The 18,291-nt window shown below is 37.4% G+C and overlaps 1 protein-coding gene across 1 annotated transcript in view; it reads right to left on the bottom strand.

Moving 5' to 3' along the window:
- TRPA1 (transient receptor potential cation channel subfamily A member 1) overlaps positions 1 to 18,291 on the bottom strand; it is a 61,840-nt gene that overhangs the window by 21,255 nt on the left and 22,294 nt on the right. The window contains exons 14-23 of the mRNA XM_069465613.1: positions 17,289 to 17,455; positions 15,819 to 15,912; positions 12,500 to 12,559; positions 11,860 to 11,958; positions 8,085 to 8,155; positions 7,012 to 7,174; positions 6,140 to 6,229; positions 4,333 to 4,502; positions 2,630 to 2,759; positions 2,018 to 2,200 (exon numbers count right to left, since the gene is read on the bottom strand). Coding sequence (XP_069321714.1) covers positions 2,018 to 2,200; positions 2,630 to 2,759; positions 4,333 to 4,502; positions 6,140 to 6,229; positions 7,012 to 7,174; positions 8,085 to 8,155; positions 11,860 to 11,958; positions 12,500 to 12,559; positions 15,819 to 15,912; positions 17,289 to 17,455 — 1,227 coding nt within the window. The remainder of the gene's footprint in view (positions 1 to 2,017; positions 2,201 to 2,629; positions 2,760 to 4,332; positions 4,503 to 6,139; positions 6,230 to 7,011; positions 7,175 to 8,084; positions 8,156 to 11,859; positions 11,959 to 12,499; positions 12,560 to 15,818; positions 15,913 to 17,288; positions 17,456 to 18,291) is intronic.

The following is an 18,291-nucleotide window of genomic DNA, read 5'->3' as shown; positions in this document are numbered from 1 at the left end:
TCCTAGGGCTTATAAACTAGCACTAGAACCATATAGAGTCAGCAAATAGATTTTACTGGGCAGGATAATGTTGTTTGGTTTCTAATTTGCGAGCCCTTACTTAGATGGGTGTTCTATCCAATTTACAGCAGTTCCCATCCCAACTAGTCATCTCACACTTGCTGCTTCACACATTTAAGATATTTCCTGGGCTCTGAAGACACCTGGGCTTGTGAGCCACAGAACAGATCAATTAACTCTTAATGGTATATAACATTTATTGAATGCTTATCACGTGCCAAGCACTGTAATTAGCTCATTTAATCTTCATAATAACCTAGGAAGTAGGTTTCATTATTATCTTTCTCTGATTTGCATCCTCAAAACTATGACAAAACAAGAAAAGGGAACCCAATTTAGACTAAGGTTATAGGGGTGGGGATTGGTGAAGGAAGTCTGCCGAGAAGAGATGATGCTTGAGCTGAGTTTTGAAAGCTTAGAAAGCGTTAACCCAACATGGAGTTAACCCATGGTGGGAGGTTTTTCCAGGCAAAAGAAACAGACTGTGCAGAGTCCAGGAGGCATGAAGGAAAGCGCGGCACACTCAGGGAATGTGCATTTCTGGATGGATCCTGGGAACAGTGGGGAGGTGGATGAGATCCAGATTGCAGGGACCCTTGCCTGGGGTGCTGATGGATTGAACCCTTTTAAGAGTCATAGATAAAAACTTTAAAAGAGCCACTTATGGACACAGCTTTTTATTATCAGAACATCACTGTGGCGACAATTTGTAGGAAGAATTGTACAGAGAAGTGAGACAAGACAAAGATATCCTTCAGGCTACTGCAGCAATGTAGAGGAGGCATGAGGTGAAGCCAACTGGAAATAGATGTAAGAGGCAAACAATTATCGAAAGAACTAAGGAAAAAAGGGGGAGGGTGGAGTTGAGAATATGTGCCAACGATGTAAATAGGAGAGGGTACTGAGAGGCAGTAGCAGATTTCGAAGCAAAGATAATGTCAGTCTGAGCTCTGTTGGGTTTGGTTTTGCTCCAGGACATGCAGGTAGGGATGACTGGTGGGTTCTGTGCATGTGGATCCTCAGCATGGTGCCAACTGGTAGTGCTGCTAAGCCACACTCTCCTCTGGATAATTATCTTCCAAAACATAAGCAATTAGGAGAGAAGAATGTGGGCTCTATGTTCTCCTCTATTATTCCTAGTGCCATCCTTTGTTTTTTTAGGTCACCAAAATAAAACTCTGGAGCTATATCAGATAAGTGGATAAAAACACCTAGGAGTCTGTATTATTTTTTTCTTTCCAGAAATGTTGCCTAGCACAGATTCTGGTGCATGGTCAGACTCAGAGAAAGTGTGTTAAATGCGTGCATGTGTGCTTAAATGGATAAGGGAAAAACAGGCACCATAAAGTCAATAAGGGCTCCCCATAGACCTGGAGTGGGAAGCACTTCTGCCTGCATTGGCCAACATGCTCACGGCTCCAGCAGATTCTCCAGAGCCTTTCTTGGGGAAAGGCACTCTTGTGTCTGCTGAGGGTGTCTAGCCTTTGGGTTAGAAGTGGCATCTGAATGCCACAGACACCCTTTGCATGAGAGACTCTTCCTCACTTGGATCTCTGGGTCAACAATACATTTGAGCATAGAGACAATCTACCTTCCATAAAGGTCTCTTCCTAACCCCTACCCCCCCTCCCTAATCCTAGTTCTTCATAGCATTTATCACCCCCATGACCGAGTATTGGTCTGTTTTGTTCACCACTGTTTCCCAGAACCTGCAACAGTGCCTGGCACATAGTAGACTTTTGGTAAGTATTTGCCAAGCGAATGCATCGTTGCATCTCCTGAGCCTCTTGATGTGCCTGGTATTCCCCAGACAGCAAGTGAATGTTGAATCAATGGATTTTGTAGTAACCCCTTTCCCATCCCACCATGGAGGGATATTAAGGAGGTTAAGAATAATTATCATTATCGAATGTGCCAAATGATCAACAAACAGGAACTACAGAGAAAAATTACTTACAAGTAAATTCATGAGGACAATTGGGACAAGTATCGTGAAGGTGATAAGTTGCACAAAGGACAGAAATGGATATGTCAATTCATTTCTCAAATACGGTTCTAGGAAGGCATCTTGGTAATTGATGTCTCCCAGCATCATGCTGAAGGTCTGCATCATGGCTAGCCACGGAGAGCTGAAGGTGTCCTGAGGACAGATGGGAAGGTAACAGTGAAATGCGAAATGTATATAATGAATAAATGTTTCCTGAAGAGCAAAATGATAAAAATTATATTAAGAATACTTTTTAAAAGTCATAGGCATGGAGCTACTGAAATGCAGTGATAAGAAATATTAATAAACTGTGGCAAAGTCATAGAAAGCTCTTTTCTACACAAATAACAAATCATGGTGCATTCCACATAAACTTTTTGACAATGGAAAAAGTCATTTAGTAAGATTATAGTTTTTTTCTGCAATAAAAATCATTTGAAAGATACGTCAGATTAAAAAAACTAAAGTATTCAAATACTGTGTTATATAATTATTAATTTTCTAGGCCATTGAGATTTAAGTATAAATATGTATTTCCAATATTCACAGTGACGAAATCAGTTCCTGATGCAAGTGCCTTACCTGTATACCCAGGAGGACATAAAAGCTGAGTCCAAAAGCCACAAAAAGGAAGATAAATACAACTGTAGATCTCAACAAAGTTTTCAAAATTACTTCCAACATAACAATGAAAATTCCACAATTTTCAAATCTAGGAAAATAAAAATAAATTTAAAGTAATTACTCATTTTTGTAGTCAAAGTGTATTTCATTCAGTGACAATAATTATCATGCATTAAGTCAGGTACTAGATTTCACAGATGAGATCACTAAGGCCAATTATTTTAAAAAAGAAGACATGAGAATTCATGAAGAATCAAGTCTTATTTTCAAGCTCTTTATCACATTACTTTTCCCCCCTCTTCTTGTTAATGTCTATTTTTAATCATTTTATCACTTGACCACTGAGCATTACTTCAACCAAAGTAGGAACGAAAAATCATAGCTTCGCAATATCAAAGAAGATGCTACCAAATGCTTAACACAGATATTAGTGAAATGAATTGTGTGATGCATCAAGAAGAGATCGATTAAATGAGCTCATGTTCCTGAAGGCAACTATTGCAGGGCACATAACACATAATTTATACTCACTCATCCTCAATCCCTTCCTTTGACTTCCTTTTCTCCCCCCAGCACCCTACATTGTGAAATGTTTGGATAGACAACGAGTGTGTCACCTGGCCACTAACTTGTACTTTTCCTTTGGCAAAGACAACTTGTTAAAAGAAGGAATCGTAAGGTTCTACAGCTGAAAGAGACTTCAGCTAAGTACACAGAGATGTCCAGTAACTCGCCAGGGTCACTGATAATGAACCTGTCTTGAATCCTCTTGACTTCTGGGTCACTGCCTTTCCCACATACCAGGTCCTCTCTCTGAGAGGCCAGGCTCACCTCTGTGTCACTGTGCTTATGACACAGCAATGCAGATGGTACAGTGGGAAAAGCATGATCCCTGGAGCCAGAAAGACTTTGTCTACCTATGTCTTGAGTGACAAGCTAAAATCTTGGGAAAGTTACTTAACTCAGCGCTTCAGCTTCCTTGTGAATAATAACATTTGCCTCCTGTTACTGTAAAGATTACGTGAAATAACATTTAACTCAACATTAGCAATTGTCGGAGGTAGAGGAACTCAGCCTCTTTCCCCTCTCTAGAATTAGATTCTTTGGGCTTATTTTTTTCTTTTATGCCACTTTTATTCCACATACTACCTATGAGCTCATTTTGAGTATTTTAACACAAAGTAGATGCTTACAAAATAGTACCAGGTAAAAGAAGAATAGCCAACACTTTAATTCCTACTTACTTCCTAGATTTAATCTAGGTTTATTTAGACCAGTTGTTCTTGACCTGGGCTCATTTGGCACCCAGAAGACATTTGGCAATGTCTGGATACATTTTTGGTTGTTACAACTGGGGTGGTATGTATGCTACTGGTACCTAGTGGGCAAAAGCCAGGAAGGCTGTTAAACATTTTACAATACACAAGACAGTCCCCCCACACAATCAAAAAAATTATCTGGCCCCAAATTTCAATAGTACCAAAGTTGGGAAACCCTGGTCTACACTCTGAACTCAAGAACCACCCCACACCTTTCTTTGATAGGATATAACAAATATCTTCACAGTTTAAAACATTTGGAAAAGGAAGGCACTTATGATAGTTTTTCTCTTGGTATTAAAAATGATTAAAGGATATAGAAATCATTCAAGCTGGTTTTACCTTTGAAGATACAACAAGAAGTTCATCCAGTAGAAGAATACAGCAATTGCTCCACATTGCCACTGCATTAAAGCTGGTATGTTAGCAAACAAGGGCAGCACAAAAATGATGCTTGCTGTGTAGATAATCCATTCAACGAGATTATTAGTATCCCGAAAGTAATTACATTTCTGGGATTGAAAAGAATGAAAAATGACCACATATAAGAGACTTGGCATCTTATGGATGGTTATATGTATATATAACCAGTAACAAAATTTTTCTGAAGTTACAGCCAACAGGAGAGAAGTTTAGGACCAAGGAGTCACTTCCTGCCATCTTGCATTGACTTCAGAGCCCCTGGGGTACAGATCAGTGTTGGAGATGGCCCAGAGTCATCTGTTAACCTGGTGCTACGAAGGTCTGATGCCTAAGGAAATCCTACAAGTTGCTGGGCTTTTCCTGTAGAGTCCACTCCATCTTAAGGAAACTTCTGGGGACTGCAAGTTGGTTTGGTAATTCCTGGGACCTTTCTGTCTGTATAAGGACATGCACGTGGAGCTCTCAGGATACATGAACTAAAGCTGCTTCTAAGGAAGTTTGAGACCTGTTCTGAGACTTAATTAGGAAATGAGAACAACACATCATAATGGTGTTCTTAAAAATTTCATGTTTTAGACATTAAATTTCTCATAGAGTAGACCACTTAAATATCAAGAAGAAAATGTGGAGATCAAATCTGACACAGAATTCATACAACTTTATAGCTCAACTTAAACTATAGTCTGTAATTTTTATTTTGAGAAAATGAAAATAATGACAAGAGAGATTCAGTAATACGTCCTAAATCATTTGAGGTAAAATGGAACAACATAGGCTAACTCTCAGAATTGGGACAATTCATTAATACTTACAGTATATATATGAAAGTACTTGCAAAATATTAAATAAATGCAAAGCATTATTATCACCAAGTTATTTAATGCAAATATCCATGTGCTTAGATGACGTAATAAAGAAAATTTTCATAGAAACTGAAATGTTGCGTAAGAGGTATATGACGTATAACATTTATAAAAATATACAAAAACATAAATAATAAAAGACTTCAAACCTTTGCACTGAGGAAGGATCTATGTCATTTATCAACCAAAGCAAGGACCTACAGATAATTTATATAATTCTTGGGTCTGATCTGAACTTGGTTCACACCTTTAAAAAATAGAATATAAAGTAAAAAATATTCTATAACAAGTTCCCAAATTTTATTATAACTTGGAATTTTAGTTAATAAAGAAAAGCATTCCTGTTAGAAAAGGAATTCAAAGAAAGACCCATTGAAAATGGAGTTGGGCCAGATAAGTTCTTTATAAACATTTACATTTAAAATTATCAAATTCAAAATCTATTATGTTAGCAAAATATTAAAAATGATGCAAGAGAAAACACAGAATAGTCATTCATAGTGATCATATGTTGCCAGACAGATCCACATGGACCAGTACAAGTGGAATATCTCTTTTATGGACATATCAGACAGTAACCTTACCTAAAATCATGTTATTTCTACATTTTGAAAAGTTTACCGTTGGTATTTCCAATCTATACAGTAGCCAAGCTATGTGATTTTATTGTGACATAATATTATTTCCAATTCAAAGTATTTCAAAAAAAGCTTATCAGTTAAATTTATGTTAAAATATAAAATTTTAACATAAATAATTTATTAAGAATATAAAATAAAATGTCAAATAACACTTAATTAGTTAATTCATGTTAAAATATTTGCAACTTATATTACAACTATACTACAAAATATACTACATACCTGTTGGAAAATTTGGGCCACTTCTTTGAAGTACCCAAATATACTTGATAAAAACACTAAAATCATACAAACTTTTATTGGATATGAATTCTAAAACAAAAAAAGGATAAGACAAGTAATTATTAGGGATATAAAATAAAACACTTTAACTTCTTCGTAATTTCCACTGCTAAATATTTATTTTGTTGTGCTTCATTTTTATGTACCGTCTATATTTGAATTAAACAGAAAATTATTGTGCTGTTAATACTCATCTCATTTAGTAGAGATGACACATACTCATTTCATAATGTCCTTATTAAGAGAGGTTCAAAAATTGATGTAGGTCTACAGATTCTAAAGGAATATGATTCTGTAGACCTATATAAAATTTTTAAATTGTGGTAAAATACACATAACATAAAATTTGCCATTTTAAAAGTTTTACCTTTTACGTGTACATTTACACTTTAAAATGTTTAATTCAATAACATTAAATACAATGTTCTGCATCCATCACCACTATCTAGTTCTCCAACTTTGTCATCATTCCAAATGGAAACCCCATGCCCACTCCCTGCAGTCCTTGGCAACTACAAATATGCTTCCCTGTAAACCTATTTTACAGTTTTACACTTCGGCCTTCAAGCTAGCATCTCATAAATGTCAATTCCTTTTAAATTTGTTTATACACTCATTTATTAACCTATTTATTTTTACTCCCTCTCATTTCACAAAGTTTTTAAGGAGAAACTGGTACCATATATAAATTCTATAAGGTATTTATAATAATCAAAGTCCTGATATTTCAGATTTATTATTGACTTAGGATTCTGAAGAATATATGTTTTTAAAATATTCCCTTATTTTGAAAAGTTGAAGTTTGAAAATACCGTGGTGTCTAATATTTCTAAATGATCGCTAGTTTCATTGATGATTCCAGTTGAGTTGAAAGCCATTCCTGGCTTTATATGCATAACAAGAAGAGTCATGGGTATGAGACCAAGACAGTAAGATCCTAGGTTCATCATATGGGCTCTAAATCCATAAGCCAACCTACAAAAAAAATAAATAAATAAAAATAAGCAAACCATAATTGAGTCATTTCAAACAAAAACTGGCCTTGGATAGCTAGTTCCTCACTGTCTCCACCAGCAAGCTGCAACACAAACCCCCGTGTGTGTGGCATGCCCCGCCACACACTGGGACTGGGGTGTGGGGTGGAAAGCCCTTTGTCCTGGAAGATGGGGTTTGGCCAGAAGGGGGCCACACCCTTGCCCCTCATGCAAGGCATGTTTGTGGAGGACCTGGTGCTCAACCATTCGTAGACAACCTGCTTCTGGGTTGGGGTTCTGTACATAGCAGAGAAACTACCTTGCTGCTATCTATTGAAAGCCTTCAACTCAATGGTTTGTAAAACTAAAGAATTTTTTTTAAAAGACAAGAAAAAAGGAAAAAACAAAATTATAAATAAAAAATATTTGCTTAAGATGCCTATGGAAAAAGTAGTTATAACGTCTTTCAGGAATCCATTTGGTAAATTCACTGAACTTTAGGACCAAGAGAACTTTCTAATTCACCTTTTTCATTTTCAAAGAAGGAATCTCAACTTCTGAGCAAATCATGGCTTATCAATTAATGGAAGAACAGAGAATTTAAGCCCATATGACTAGACTCAAAGGTAAGTGTTCTTCCCTAAAACATATCTCTTCCTTCACTGACAATAAGTTGTAGGGTCCAGGATGTTTCTTCAAGTTTTATGTAATGATTCCCTCTCACTCCCCAAATATTTCATTTAATGTCAAAGATAAACAATGTCAGCATTTTCAATACCAAAACTTGCCTTCAATATTTATTTTTTCCAAAGTACAAAACATTAAAATACAATTAGAACATAATTGTTTAGAAGACTTTTAATAGATTTAATAGGAACAACATTAAAAAGGAAATACTACTCAGTACATACCATTTCATAAGTAAGTATTCTTTACACACAGGATGATTGAGAAGCTCTATGCGGTTATATTGTACCATTGCCTAAAAAATAAGGGAAGAGTGATAAAATTACAATCATATTAAACTACCGGATATAAACTAAGCTTTCTATTTTCTGGTTTTATAACTTAATTTCGATACTATAAAAGTAATACTTGCTTATTTTAGAATATTTGAAAAAATTTAAAAAATGATATCAAGATTAAAAAAAATCACACAAGTTAGAGAGAACCATTATACAAGGCAATTATTTGACTTAGTAGTTAAACTAATCTGTAGATTGTAAGTTTTCATCAGAGTTATTAGGAACTACTACTATCTATTTAAAAATTAATTTTTAATTATTCAAGAAATACATAAATAGAGGGACTGATGTCAGCCCCAGACCCTCCTTCTACCAGCAAAGGCACCAAATGATTATAACAACAAACCAGTTTGCTTTGTGAGCAATCCAGAACCCAGTTAAAAGGTTCTTGTACCCCAGATGAGCATGTAGCCAAAAAGTACCAAATCAAAGACAGCTGGAAAATTCATGACATTTACTCATCACAGCCCCTCCCTCTGGCATAGCACAATGCACTGGGAGAAAACTCCCAACTCTTGGCTTCTCCTTGGGGAGAGAAAGAGAAGAGTGGAACATACACATCCAACATTCTGACTTTTGGAGGACTGCCCAAGGGAATGCTTTCTACCTTGCCTGAACCTAAGTTCTGACGGGAACAGGCACTAGGAGATGGCCACTGAGAACAAAGTAGGTCACAGGGGCTTAGTCTAGTACCAGAGAAGCTTCAGTGTCGCAGACAGACACTAGGCAGTGCTCCAGTATCATGGCTTGCTATAGCATCAGAGAGGCTACAATACTGCCAACATACACCAGGGGGAGGTCCTGAGTGGAAATAGGCAAATCTCTTCAACTAGGAAATTACATTCACATGCCCCGACAATATGAATCCTAGAAAAGGCTTGAGAGTTTTCCAGAATCTAGCTAGGCTGATTGGTGAAAGTCTTACTTATATAAAGTAAGACTGTAAACACTGGGAGAGGTGACTGTTTTGTTTTTTTTTAAAAAGCCAAGTTCCAACAAATGATAACAAGTCATACAAAGAAACACAGAAACATAACCCAATCAAAGGAACGAATTAAATCTCAAAAATCAAACCCTAAAGAAACAGAGATATGTGAATTATTAGAGAATTAATAGAAAACAACCACCATAAGGATGCTCAATTAACTAAAAAAGAGCAGATAGAAAACTAAACAAAATCAGGAAAACTATGCATGAATAAAATTAAAATAGCAACAAAGAGATAAAAACTATAAAGAAGCAGCAAACAGAAATTCTGAAATTCTGGAGCTAAAGAATGCAATAACTGAGTTGAAAATTTTCACTAGAGGAGTTCAACAGCAACCTTGACCAGGCAGAAAAAAGAATGAGTGTACTCAAAGACAGGATGTTTGAAATCACTGAGTCAGAAAAGCAAAAAGAAAAAAGAATGAAGAAAACTGAGGAAAATCTATGGGATTTAAGGGACATGATCAAGTAGAACAACATATGCATTATGGAGTTCCCAAAGGAGGAAAAAGAGGGAAAGGGTTAGAGAGCCTATTTGACAACATAATGTCTGAAAATTTCCCAAATCTGACAAGAGAAATGGACATAAATATTCAAGAAGCTCAAATAACTTCAATTATCAGAAATCCAAAGAGACCTACCCTGAAATACATTATGATCAAACTATCATAAGCCACAAATAAAGAGAGAATCTTGAAATCAGCAAGAGAAAAAGCAACTCATTACCTATAAGGAAGTTTCAATAATATTATCAGTAAATATCTCAGCAGAAACCTGACAGGCTAAAAGGGAGTGAGATGATATATTCAAAAGGCTGAAACAAAATAAACTACTAACTAAGAATACTATAACTAGTAAAACTGTCCTTCAAAAATAAAGGCTCTGCAGGGCTAAAATGGTTTGCATAGAAAAAATGTGAATCTGTTGCCATCACCAGTGCTGAGTGCATAAAATCCACATGAGTCTGTATCTTTCACACTCCAGGTGCCCAGTAAGCCTGTAGATTTCACTTTATGTGGCAGTTGGCACCATGATCTGTACAAAACGCTTCAATGTAGGGAAATAAACTCATTTAAGGTAAATGAAAATTCCTCATTGGCCTAGATCAGGGTTGTCCAATAGAACTTTCCACTGTGATAGAAATGTCTTGTTATCTGTGCTGTCCAATATGAGAACCACACACCACAGAGCTACTGAGCACTTGAAATGTCACAAGTGCAAATGAATGAATAAATTCTTAACTTTATTTAATTTTAACCAATTTTGATTTAGGTAGTCACATATCAGAGACAAAAATGGCGGAGTAAAGGTGACCTCCTGGATTCCTGCTCCCAGGGAAAGAGGCGTAGATCTCGGTCACATGAGTGGATCACTCCCCCGCAAGAACAGCGGTGTGAATTGGCAGAGAATCAGCGTGGGACACACAAAACAGGGGAAAAAAAGGTGAATGGGAGATGGGATCCCGAAATCTGGAGATTGCGAGACAAACAATAGAGAACAGAGCGTGGGACGGCTGCACCCACATGGCCAGCCAGTGAAGTGGGATCAGACCCACAGAAGAACATCCTGCTTCCCCACTGACCTCCACACCCACTCAGACAGGGACCTGCCTGAAGTCGGTGCAAAGTTGCAGCAGGAGACGTGGGGCTCTGTGGAAAGGGGACAATAGTGGGAAGCATCTTGAACTTCCTGGAGCTCTGTGCCAGGACTGCACTGGGTGGGGGAGGGACTGGTCTGAGCTACCACTGGAGGTAGTTAGGAGACAGGTAATTTGCCTCTGGCACTTAGTGGGTCCAGATCAATGGAGGTGAACACTAAGTAGGTAGTCACATGTGACTAGTGGCTATCATATTGACAGCACTGATATAGACCAAAATTTGCAGATCTAATCCTCAAACATGTTTTATTTTGCATGCACACAATTTTATTTTGTTGTCGATATTTACACAAGCATGGGCTGCTATTGTCACATGGCAACAATTTGTTGAAACTAGTGGCCACTCTCCTTATAACCAGGAGCCTATGTTACTCATCTGTTACCTGTTTTTTCTGCAGTTATTTGAGTATGAGACCCTTTATTTGACTGAAGTAGATCATATGCATGACCTTCATTGCTTCGTTGGTTTCAAAAGCACTCTTTGAAATAAGAGATGGTTTGGAGCAAGTCTTAGGAAATTCAGGTCCATGCTATATGTTCAGAGCCTTCTTTAGATTTGGTTCATCCCTCTGGATGGAGCCAAGAGCTTTTGAATGGTCAGACTTTACCTTGGAGCCCAGCAGCTGATTGAACTTGGAAGCTGTGGCTGTAAAATGTCACTCCCTGCATTTTCCTGTGGTTTACACTGGAGGAAACTCTTGGATATATAGGTGGGTAGGGGTGTAGAGCAAGTACTGAGTGTGTCGTCCATGGTCTATTTGATTCTGGATTGGGGCAGGTCTTACGTGACCGTTAGAACTGAAGTGTAGAACTTGAAATCATAGCAATTGTAAAAAAAAAAAAAAAATGCTTACTTTACTAAAAATAAAGGGTTGGGGCACATGGCATACACGGACATGGAACTATAAAACTGGAATTCTCTCCAGGCGCCTTCCATTTCTACCAAATGTGAGCCTGTACCAAAACATTTTAGAACCCAGGTGGAAAGTGCCTGGAAGATGAGAACACTGGACTTACATTTAGGGCCGTAAGAGGCTCATATATAACATCCTGTGTAGGTCTTACTTTTTTGGTGAATGCTAAAGGACATTGAAGATATCTGAAATTATATTCAATCTGTAGAAGACATAAATTTTAAAAGAAATTAGTTACTTTAGTATAGACTCCAAAAGTAGTTACTGACAAATCAAATATATAAGCCTACAATTCTGCTGAAAATTAAGTGATTTGAAAAAAGCTGAATCATTTCAAGTGGAGAAAAGGAAATTAAATTATTGTATATTAATTACAAAAATAATTATGTGGGAGGGCTGTTCTGCAATTGATTTATAACTCATAGGCATGGAAAAAGAGGAATTCTCAAAGGATCATTTAGATATTTTAGACCTTCATTCTTCTGGCAAGACTACCCCAGAAAATATAAAGACTAGAAACAACACTAGGTAATGCCATTAGACACAATTAAAACATCAGGGGAAAACTGAGGATGTAAGGGAAAATTTTTCTTACAATTAGATAATATTATAATATGACAGATGAAACCAATATTTACAAACCATTGACAACAGAGTGTAGAACTAAAGGAACAATACTTTTAATAGTCCTTGGAGAATTATAATAAAATAAATTTCAAATTATTATGATAAAATAAACTTACATGGTAGTCTAAACAGGACTTGTCCTCTGTGGAATGCAACATGCAGAAATCTAAAAGAAACTCCAAGAGAGAAAAAAAACAGCTAAGACATCTGGGCAGGGCAGCACACTATATATGAGAGAGGATTTTATTCCATTGCTAAGATAACACATAAGGTATTTTCCTTCCATTTCTTTGCTTCTTATACCTCAAGGACAAATTATAATCTATGTCATTCAGGAACAAGGTTTAACATACAAAGTGTTACAAATACTTCTGCATGCCTCAGAAATACCAGCTGATTCATAAAAGTACCATGTGCTTGAGAATGGAATTGCATGTACTAAAATTTGAGTAAGACATATTCCACTAGTTTTGTGTATGATTTGATGTCTTTCTGGGCTTCTAGGTAATATATAGATTTTCTAGTCAGAAAATCCAAAATCTGAAATACTCCAAAATCCAAAATTTTTTGAGCACCAACGTGATGCCATAAGTGGAAAATTCTACACGTAAGTACTTAACACAAACTTTGTTGCATGCACAAAATTATTAAAAATATTGTAGAAAATTACCTTTAGGCTATATGTGTAAGGTATATATGAAACATAAATGTATTTCATATTTAGACTCTGATCCCATCCCCAAGATATCTCATTATATAGATGCAAATATTCCAAAATCCAAAAGAATCCAAACACTTCTGGTCCCAAACATTTCGGATAAGGAATACTCAATCTGTATTAAGGGTTCCTGTGCTCAGTATCTTACAGTGAAAATGTATCATCCCTAATTAAGATCTTTCATCCCAACACTGGGGTTTTTCTGTGCTTTAGGTCCCATCTTCTGTGCTGCTCCAGTCTGGAGGCCTGTGTTTGCTTCTGTTCCTCGTTCACCGACCAACACAGAGAGAGTATGTGTTCAGAGGGGATTCAGAAAGGATAGTGGGGGATAGATGTTGTAACAAGAAATGAAGACCCTCTAGAGGTTTAACTCAGGGAAAGAACACTTATGGGGTCATTAGAGCTACCCCTACAGTGTGTAGACATATATATGTTTTTGTGGAGTCCTTGTGTACATAAACAATGAGATACATCCCAAATTTGGTAGCCTAAATCTGTGATCCTGAGAAAGAAATGCTCCCTAGCCAGGCTGCCTTCTTGGAACCAGAGTGGAACACAAGGCCCCAGGTGGCCTCATCAGCGTATCCAGGAGTTCCTGGGACATCTGGTCAATCCCACCTGCAGAACTGGAGGGTAGACGGTTAGACTGTTCCCTGAATGGAAGAAATGGGGACCTGACCTATCTTGGGTGCCAGAAGGACTCAGAAAATTTCAAGAAAAGTCTTTGTTGGTGACCAGATGGCAGTACTGGGGGACATAACAGACATAATGAAAAATAAAGCCAAGACCAGTCAGTAGTGCTGTGCAAGGCAGGACCAGATGAAGTCTGGTTGTTATGGTTTTAATAATCATGCAAAAGAAAGGATGGGCTGCCTTGGGTGGGGTTGGGGTTGTAAAAGCAACTTTTCAGAAATGTTGTATAAGCATCAACTATGTGATGTGAGGCTAAACTAAGACCTTTAGGTTCCCTTATTTTATTGAAAAAAATAACATAAAAATGATATGTCATTATAGAAAACTAACTAGAAAATAAAGTAGCAAAAAGAAGGAAAAAAAGCCAATCATGATCCCGTAACAGATCATTCTTAAGATTTTGGTATAATTTCTTTAACTCTTTATTATTTTTTCCATATGTGAATATTTCTAACATATATATTTTTACAATTATAAATAATGCTGCAGGAAACACTCTATATAAATCTGTCTATCTCTGATTATTCATTAGAACAGATTCCAACAGCTGTAATTACCAAGTGAGAAAGTCTGAGGTGCAGGCTCTCAACCCTGAATATTTATGTGCCCTTCGATGATATTTAGGCACCTAAAAAGTTAATCTGTATGCCATTTGTGCACTAGACTGGAACATTAGCCATCATAAAGAAAAAATGCACATAAAATATTTAACACATAGTACTTATTAAAAAATTAAAAACAATGAGTGCTAGTAGCAGTAGTACTGGTAGCCACATGAGCAGTATAAAAATAGAACAAGGTATGTTATGTGCCAACCATTATCCTGAGTACTTTATATATTTTACCTCTATTTTTTGTAATCACTTTTCAAGATCAGTATCAGCATCATTTTCTTAAAGATAAAGAAAATAGAAAATGAAGCTCAGAGAGGTAGAATAACTCACCTAAAGTAGCACAGCAAAAGGCAGAGCCAGGATTAAATCCCAGGACCTCCAGGCTCCAAATCTAGTCCTCTATCTTCTGTGTCACTATGTCTTACTGCTCCAGTGTTTGAATATATTTCTCCCCTTGAATGACATTTGAAGTCATTCTGCTTTTCTTGATCATTCTATGTCTGTCCCAATCCTCAAATCCCAACTTTTTCAGGAGGTCTTTTACTTGCATCCTTTAACACTCAGGTGCTCAACCGTCTGTGCATGTTTGTCTTGTGGTGGGCATCCAGTCACATGCTGGGTATTTCATGCAGCACAGGCAGTCACACATTCAAGGGCCCACAGAGGCCATGCAAGTAATATTAATGAATGAACCATGCCAGACATAAGAGCTTTCTCCCATTGTTAGCGAAACATATGCTCTCCTTGGGTTGGCTTTTATATTCACAGTTGGCATAGAGCCATATATCAAGAAATACCTGTCTACTATAAGGAAAGCAATTGCACAAGAATGACAACACGTGACAACTAATACTAGACATTGGAGCCAAGTACACAAAAGGGAGAGGTGGGGTGTGTCCAGTGGGAGAGTGCTTGTCCCATCCATGGAAAGCAGCTGCTGCTTGGCCCAGCAACTCCTGCCTTATGAGAAGGCCGGCCCAGCTACCAGATCTCATTTTTAAGGGAAGCCAGATACCTGGATCCTTAAGGAAAGCACCCTGGTTTTAAATGTTATTGTCTAATGCAAATTTGAAACAACAATAACATGCATTCCAAACAAAAACATATCTAGGGGCTTTATCCAGCCAGCAAACACCAGTTTGTAGTTTTTCCTCTAGACGTGGATTGTTTGGATTAAAAAAATCTGTTTACCACATTTTTTCAGATTACATATATTAACTGATAAGATTCTTTAATCCAAGTAGGTCCCCATTAAATACTTGTTGACTAACTTCCCATATAGCCTATGGAAAACTGGAAACTTTATTTGAAGATGGAATTACCATTAGGTTGTGATTACAACAATAAATTCTCACATCATATTATATGCTAAGCATATACCCAGAAAGAGTTTTATTTTAGAGAACTTACTTTCATGCATTCAGGAAGGTATTCTATCATTTCTGTGATCGGACATTTATTGACTGAAGAATAATGACTAAAAACTTTAAGACATTCATCCCATCTACAAAAAAATATAAAAGACAAACACAATTCTTAATCCATATGTTCTGCAAAACAGTTGAAACTCAAGATTATATCTTTAGGAGAAACTTAAATTTAAGTTGATTCGTGAAATGCAATGCTTACCCATTGGTTCCAATGGAACCAATATGTGAACCAAGATCAATCTATTAATAGGATCCTTGTCCATTAATAGAAATTAGGAATGTGGATAAATTCCAGGATGGCTATGATCACTATTCTGCCTCTCTAAATGCCTCCCAAAGAAGCCAGGCCTATATCTTCTTTTTCTCCTCAAGCCATGAAATGGTAAGTCCTTTCAGAGCTGATCATGTCAGGAGAGAGATCCATATTTACATACATACTTCAGCAACCTAGTATTGTGTCCATATTTAACAGTTAATTCATGTATACATCACATACTGAGTTAAACTACTAACTAACACACATGAAGTGTGTTGATAAGCATACCCTCCGGCAGAACATTACAGAGTTTGCCCCTTTCTTCATCACCATCTATTAATAATTAGATGGGTTAAGAAGGTACTTACCATACTAAGGAGGAACAAAGTCTACAGCAGGAAGTAAAGAAGAACCCATTTATCTCCAAGATCCTAGCAAATTTTCCGTTAACCCTATCAGTCACATCCATCTAGAATATCCACATTACCATCAGAAGACCTCTGGTTACACACTTTCATTAACTGGTGTTTCAAAGGAATGGTCAGCAGATTTTCGAGACTGCCCATCCTCAAAAACACAGGCTTGATCTGCCTCGAATTTGAGATCATTCACCTCTGTGTCCACTACTGGGCCACACTGAGCCCTTGTCCATATCTATCTGATTATACAGAACAGTTTATGTACGAGAAGTGAGACAAACTATCCCCCATTATTAAAGCTCCTTGGAGTATGGTTTAAAAACCCACAACCATAAAAGATCACGTGTTACAGAGATCTCCATTAGATGGCACTGATAACAACATGGATTTACTTTGGAGAATATTTTTGCCAACATCCAGTTTGAGGGTTGCTGTTGGCAAGAGAGTGTTGGGCAAGTTCAGGCAGGGCAAGGCAGAGTTTGCTTGACAATGACATGATGCCAGGCAGTCCATCTGCCTGAACCCCTTGAGTCTCACAAGAGTGCTGCTAAGGCCGGTCTTAGCAGCAACTCCCCATATGAAGATCAGAGAGGTTAAGCAATGTGCCTGTTGTCACCCAAAAAGTTCATTTAAAAATTTATGTAGACAACTGACATTTTAAAATGCTGTTTAGTGCCTGAAACTTACTCCTTTTCTCTTTCTTGTTTCCTCTCTGGCTGTGGATCATCCCTGATGCCAGAGGACACTAAATGACAGTGGACAGAAAGACGGGTACCTTTTGCTCCTGATGGCTGTAAGAACCACCTCCTTCCTCTTATTGTGAAGTGCAAGGTGCAAAAATGAGGCCTCCTGCTTGTTCAGGACTATGTCAGCATCGCGGCTCAGAAGGAGCCCAACGGCTTTGGCCTGGCCTTCCCTGGCAGCAAAGTGAAGCGCGGTGTTCTTTGAGAGAAAGCAGACACAGAAATGTGGAGACAATGGGTAACCAGCCATGGGCCATTTCACTGCCTTGTCTCACTGTTGAAGGGCTTAAAAGAAATTATCAACAACACTAACTATTCAATACCAAAACACATAAAATTTAAAACTGGGGTTCAGAATCAAGCTTTAAAATAATAAGTTTATAGTTGAAACATGGCGTGTGCTGGCAGGGGAGGTGGGTCTGTGCATGTGTGTGTGAATTCCAGGGGGTTGTTTTGCATTGCATTTGCAAGGGATGATTCCACAAGACAAAGAACAAGCTTTCAGGCTGAGGATGGTGGAGTGAACAAAGAAGAAAGTACTCCTGGGAGATTTATCGCCTAGTAGAGCAGTGGTTTACAGATTCGGGAGCTTGCAAAATTTTTTAAAAATCAGAAAATATTATAAGATTGCCAATTTTTAAGTTTTGCCACATAAAGACATTTATTTTTTAAAGCAAAAACAATTTTCTCTCTCCATCATTTCATGAACGAATGTCCATTTTAATACTCTCCAAAAAAGGAAGAAGGACATAATAGCTAATAAAGGTTGGTCTTTCAAATCAACACACTTCCAAATAATATTAATAAAAACTCACTCCTGCCCTCTTCATTTCTCCAGGTTCAACAGGGAATTAAAACTTTATCATCGAACAGCAATGGCCTGTGGACCAGCCTCCGTGAGATTGGGGGTGTCCTCAACATCCACCCGCCCCCTTGGTATTCTCCTATTTCTGTTCCCCTTTTACTCATTTCTCACTCCAAGAGTCTGCCTGTTAAAAACCCAACAAAAAGCTGCAAATAGAGCAAGGAAGAGAA

Source organism: Eulemur rufifrons, chromosome 3 (assembly GCF_041146395.1).
Source record: "Eulemur rufifrons isolate Redbay chromosome 3, OSU_ERuf_1, whole genome shotgun sequence".
NCBI lineage: Eukaryota > Metazoa > Chordata > Mammalia > Primates > Lemuridae > Eulemur > Eulemur rufifrons.
This window is presented reverse-complemented; position numbering and strand designations above follow the sequence as displayed.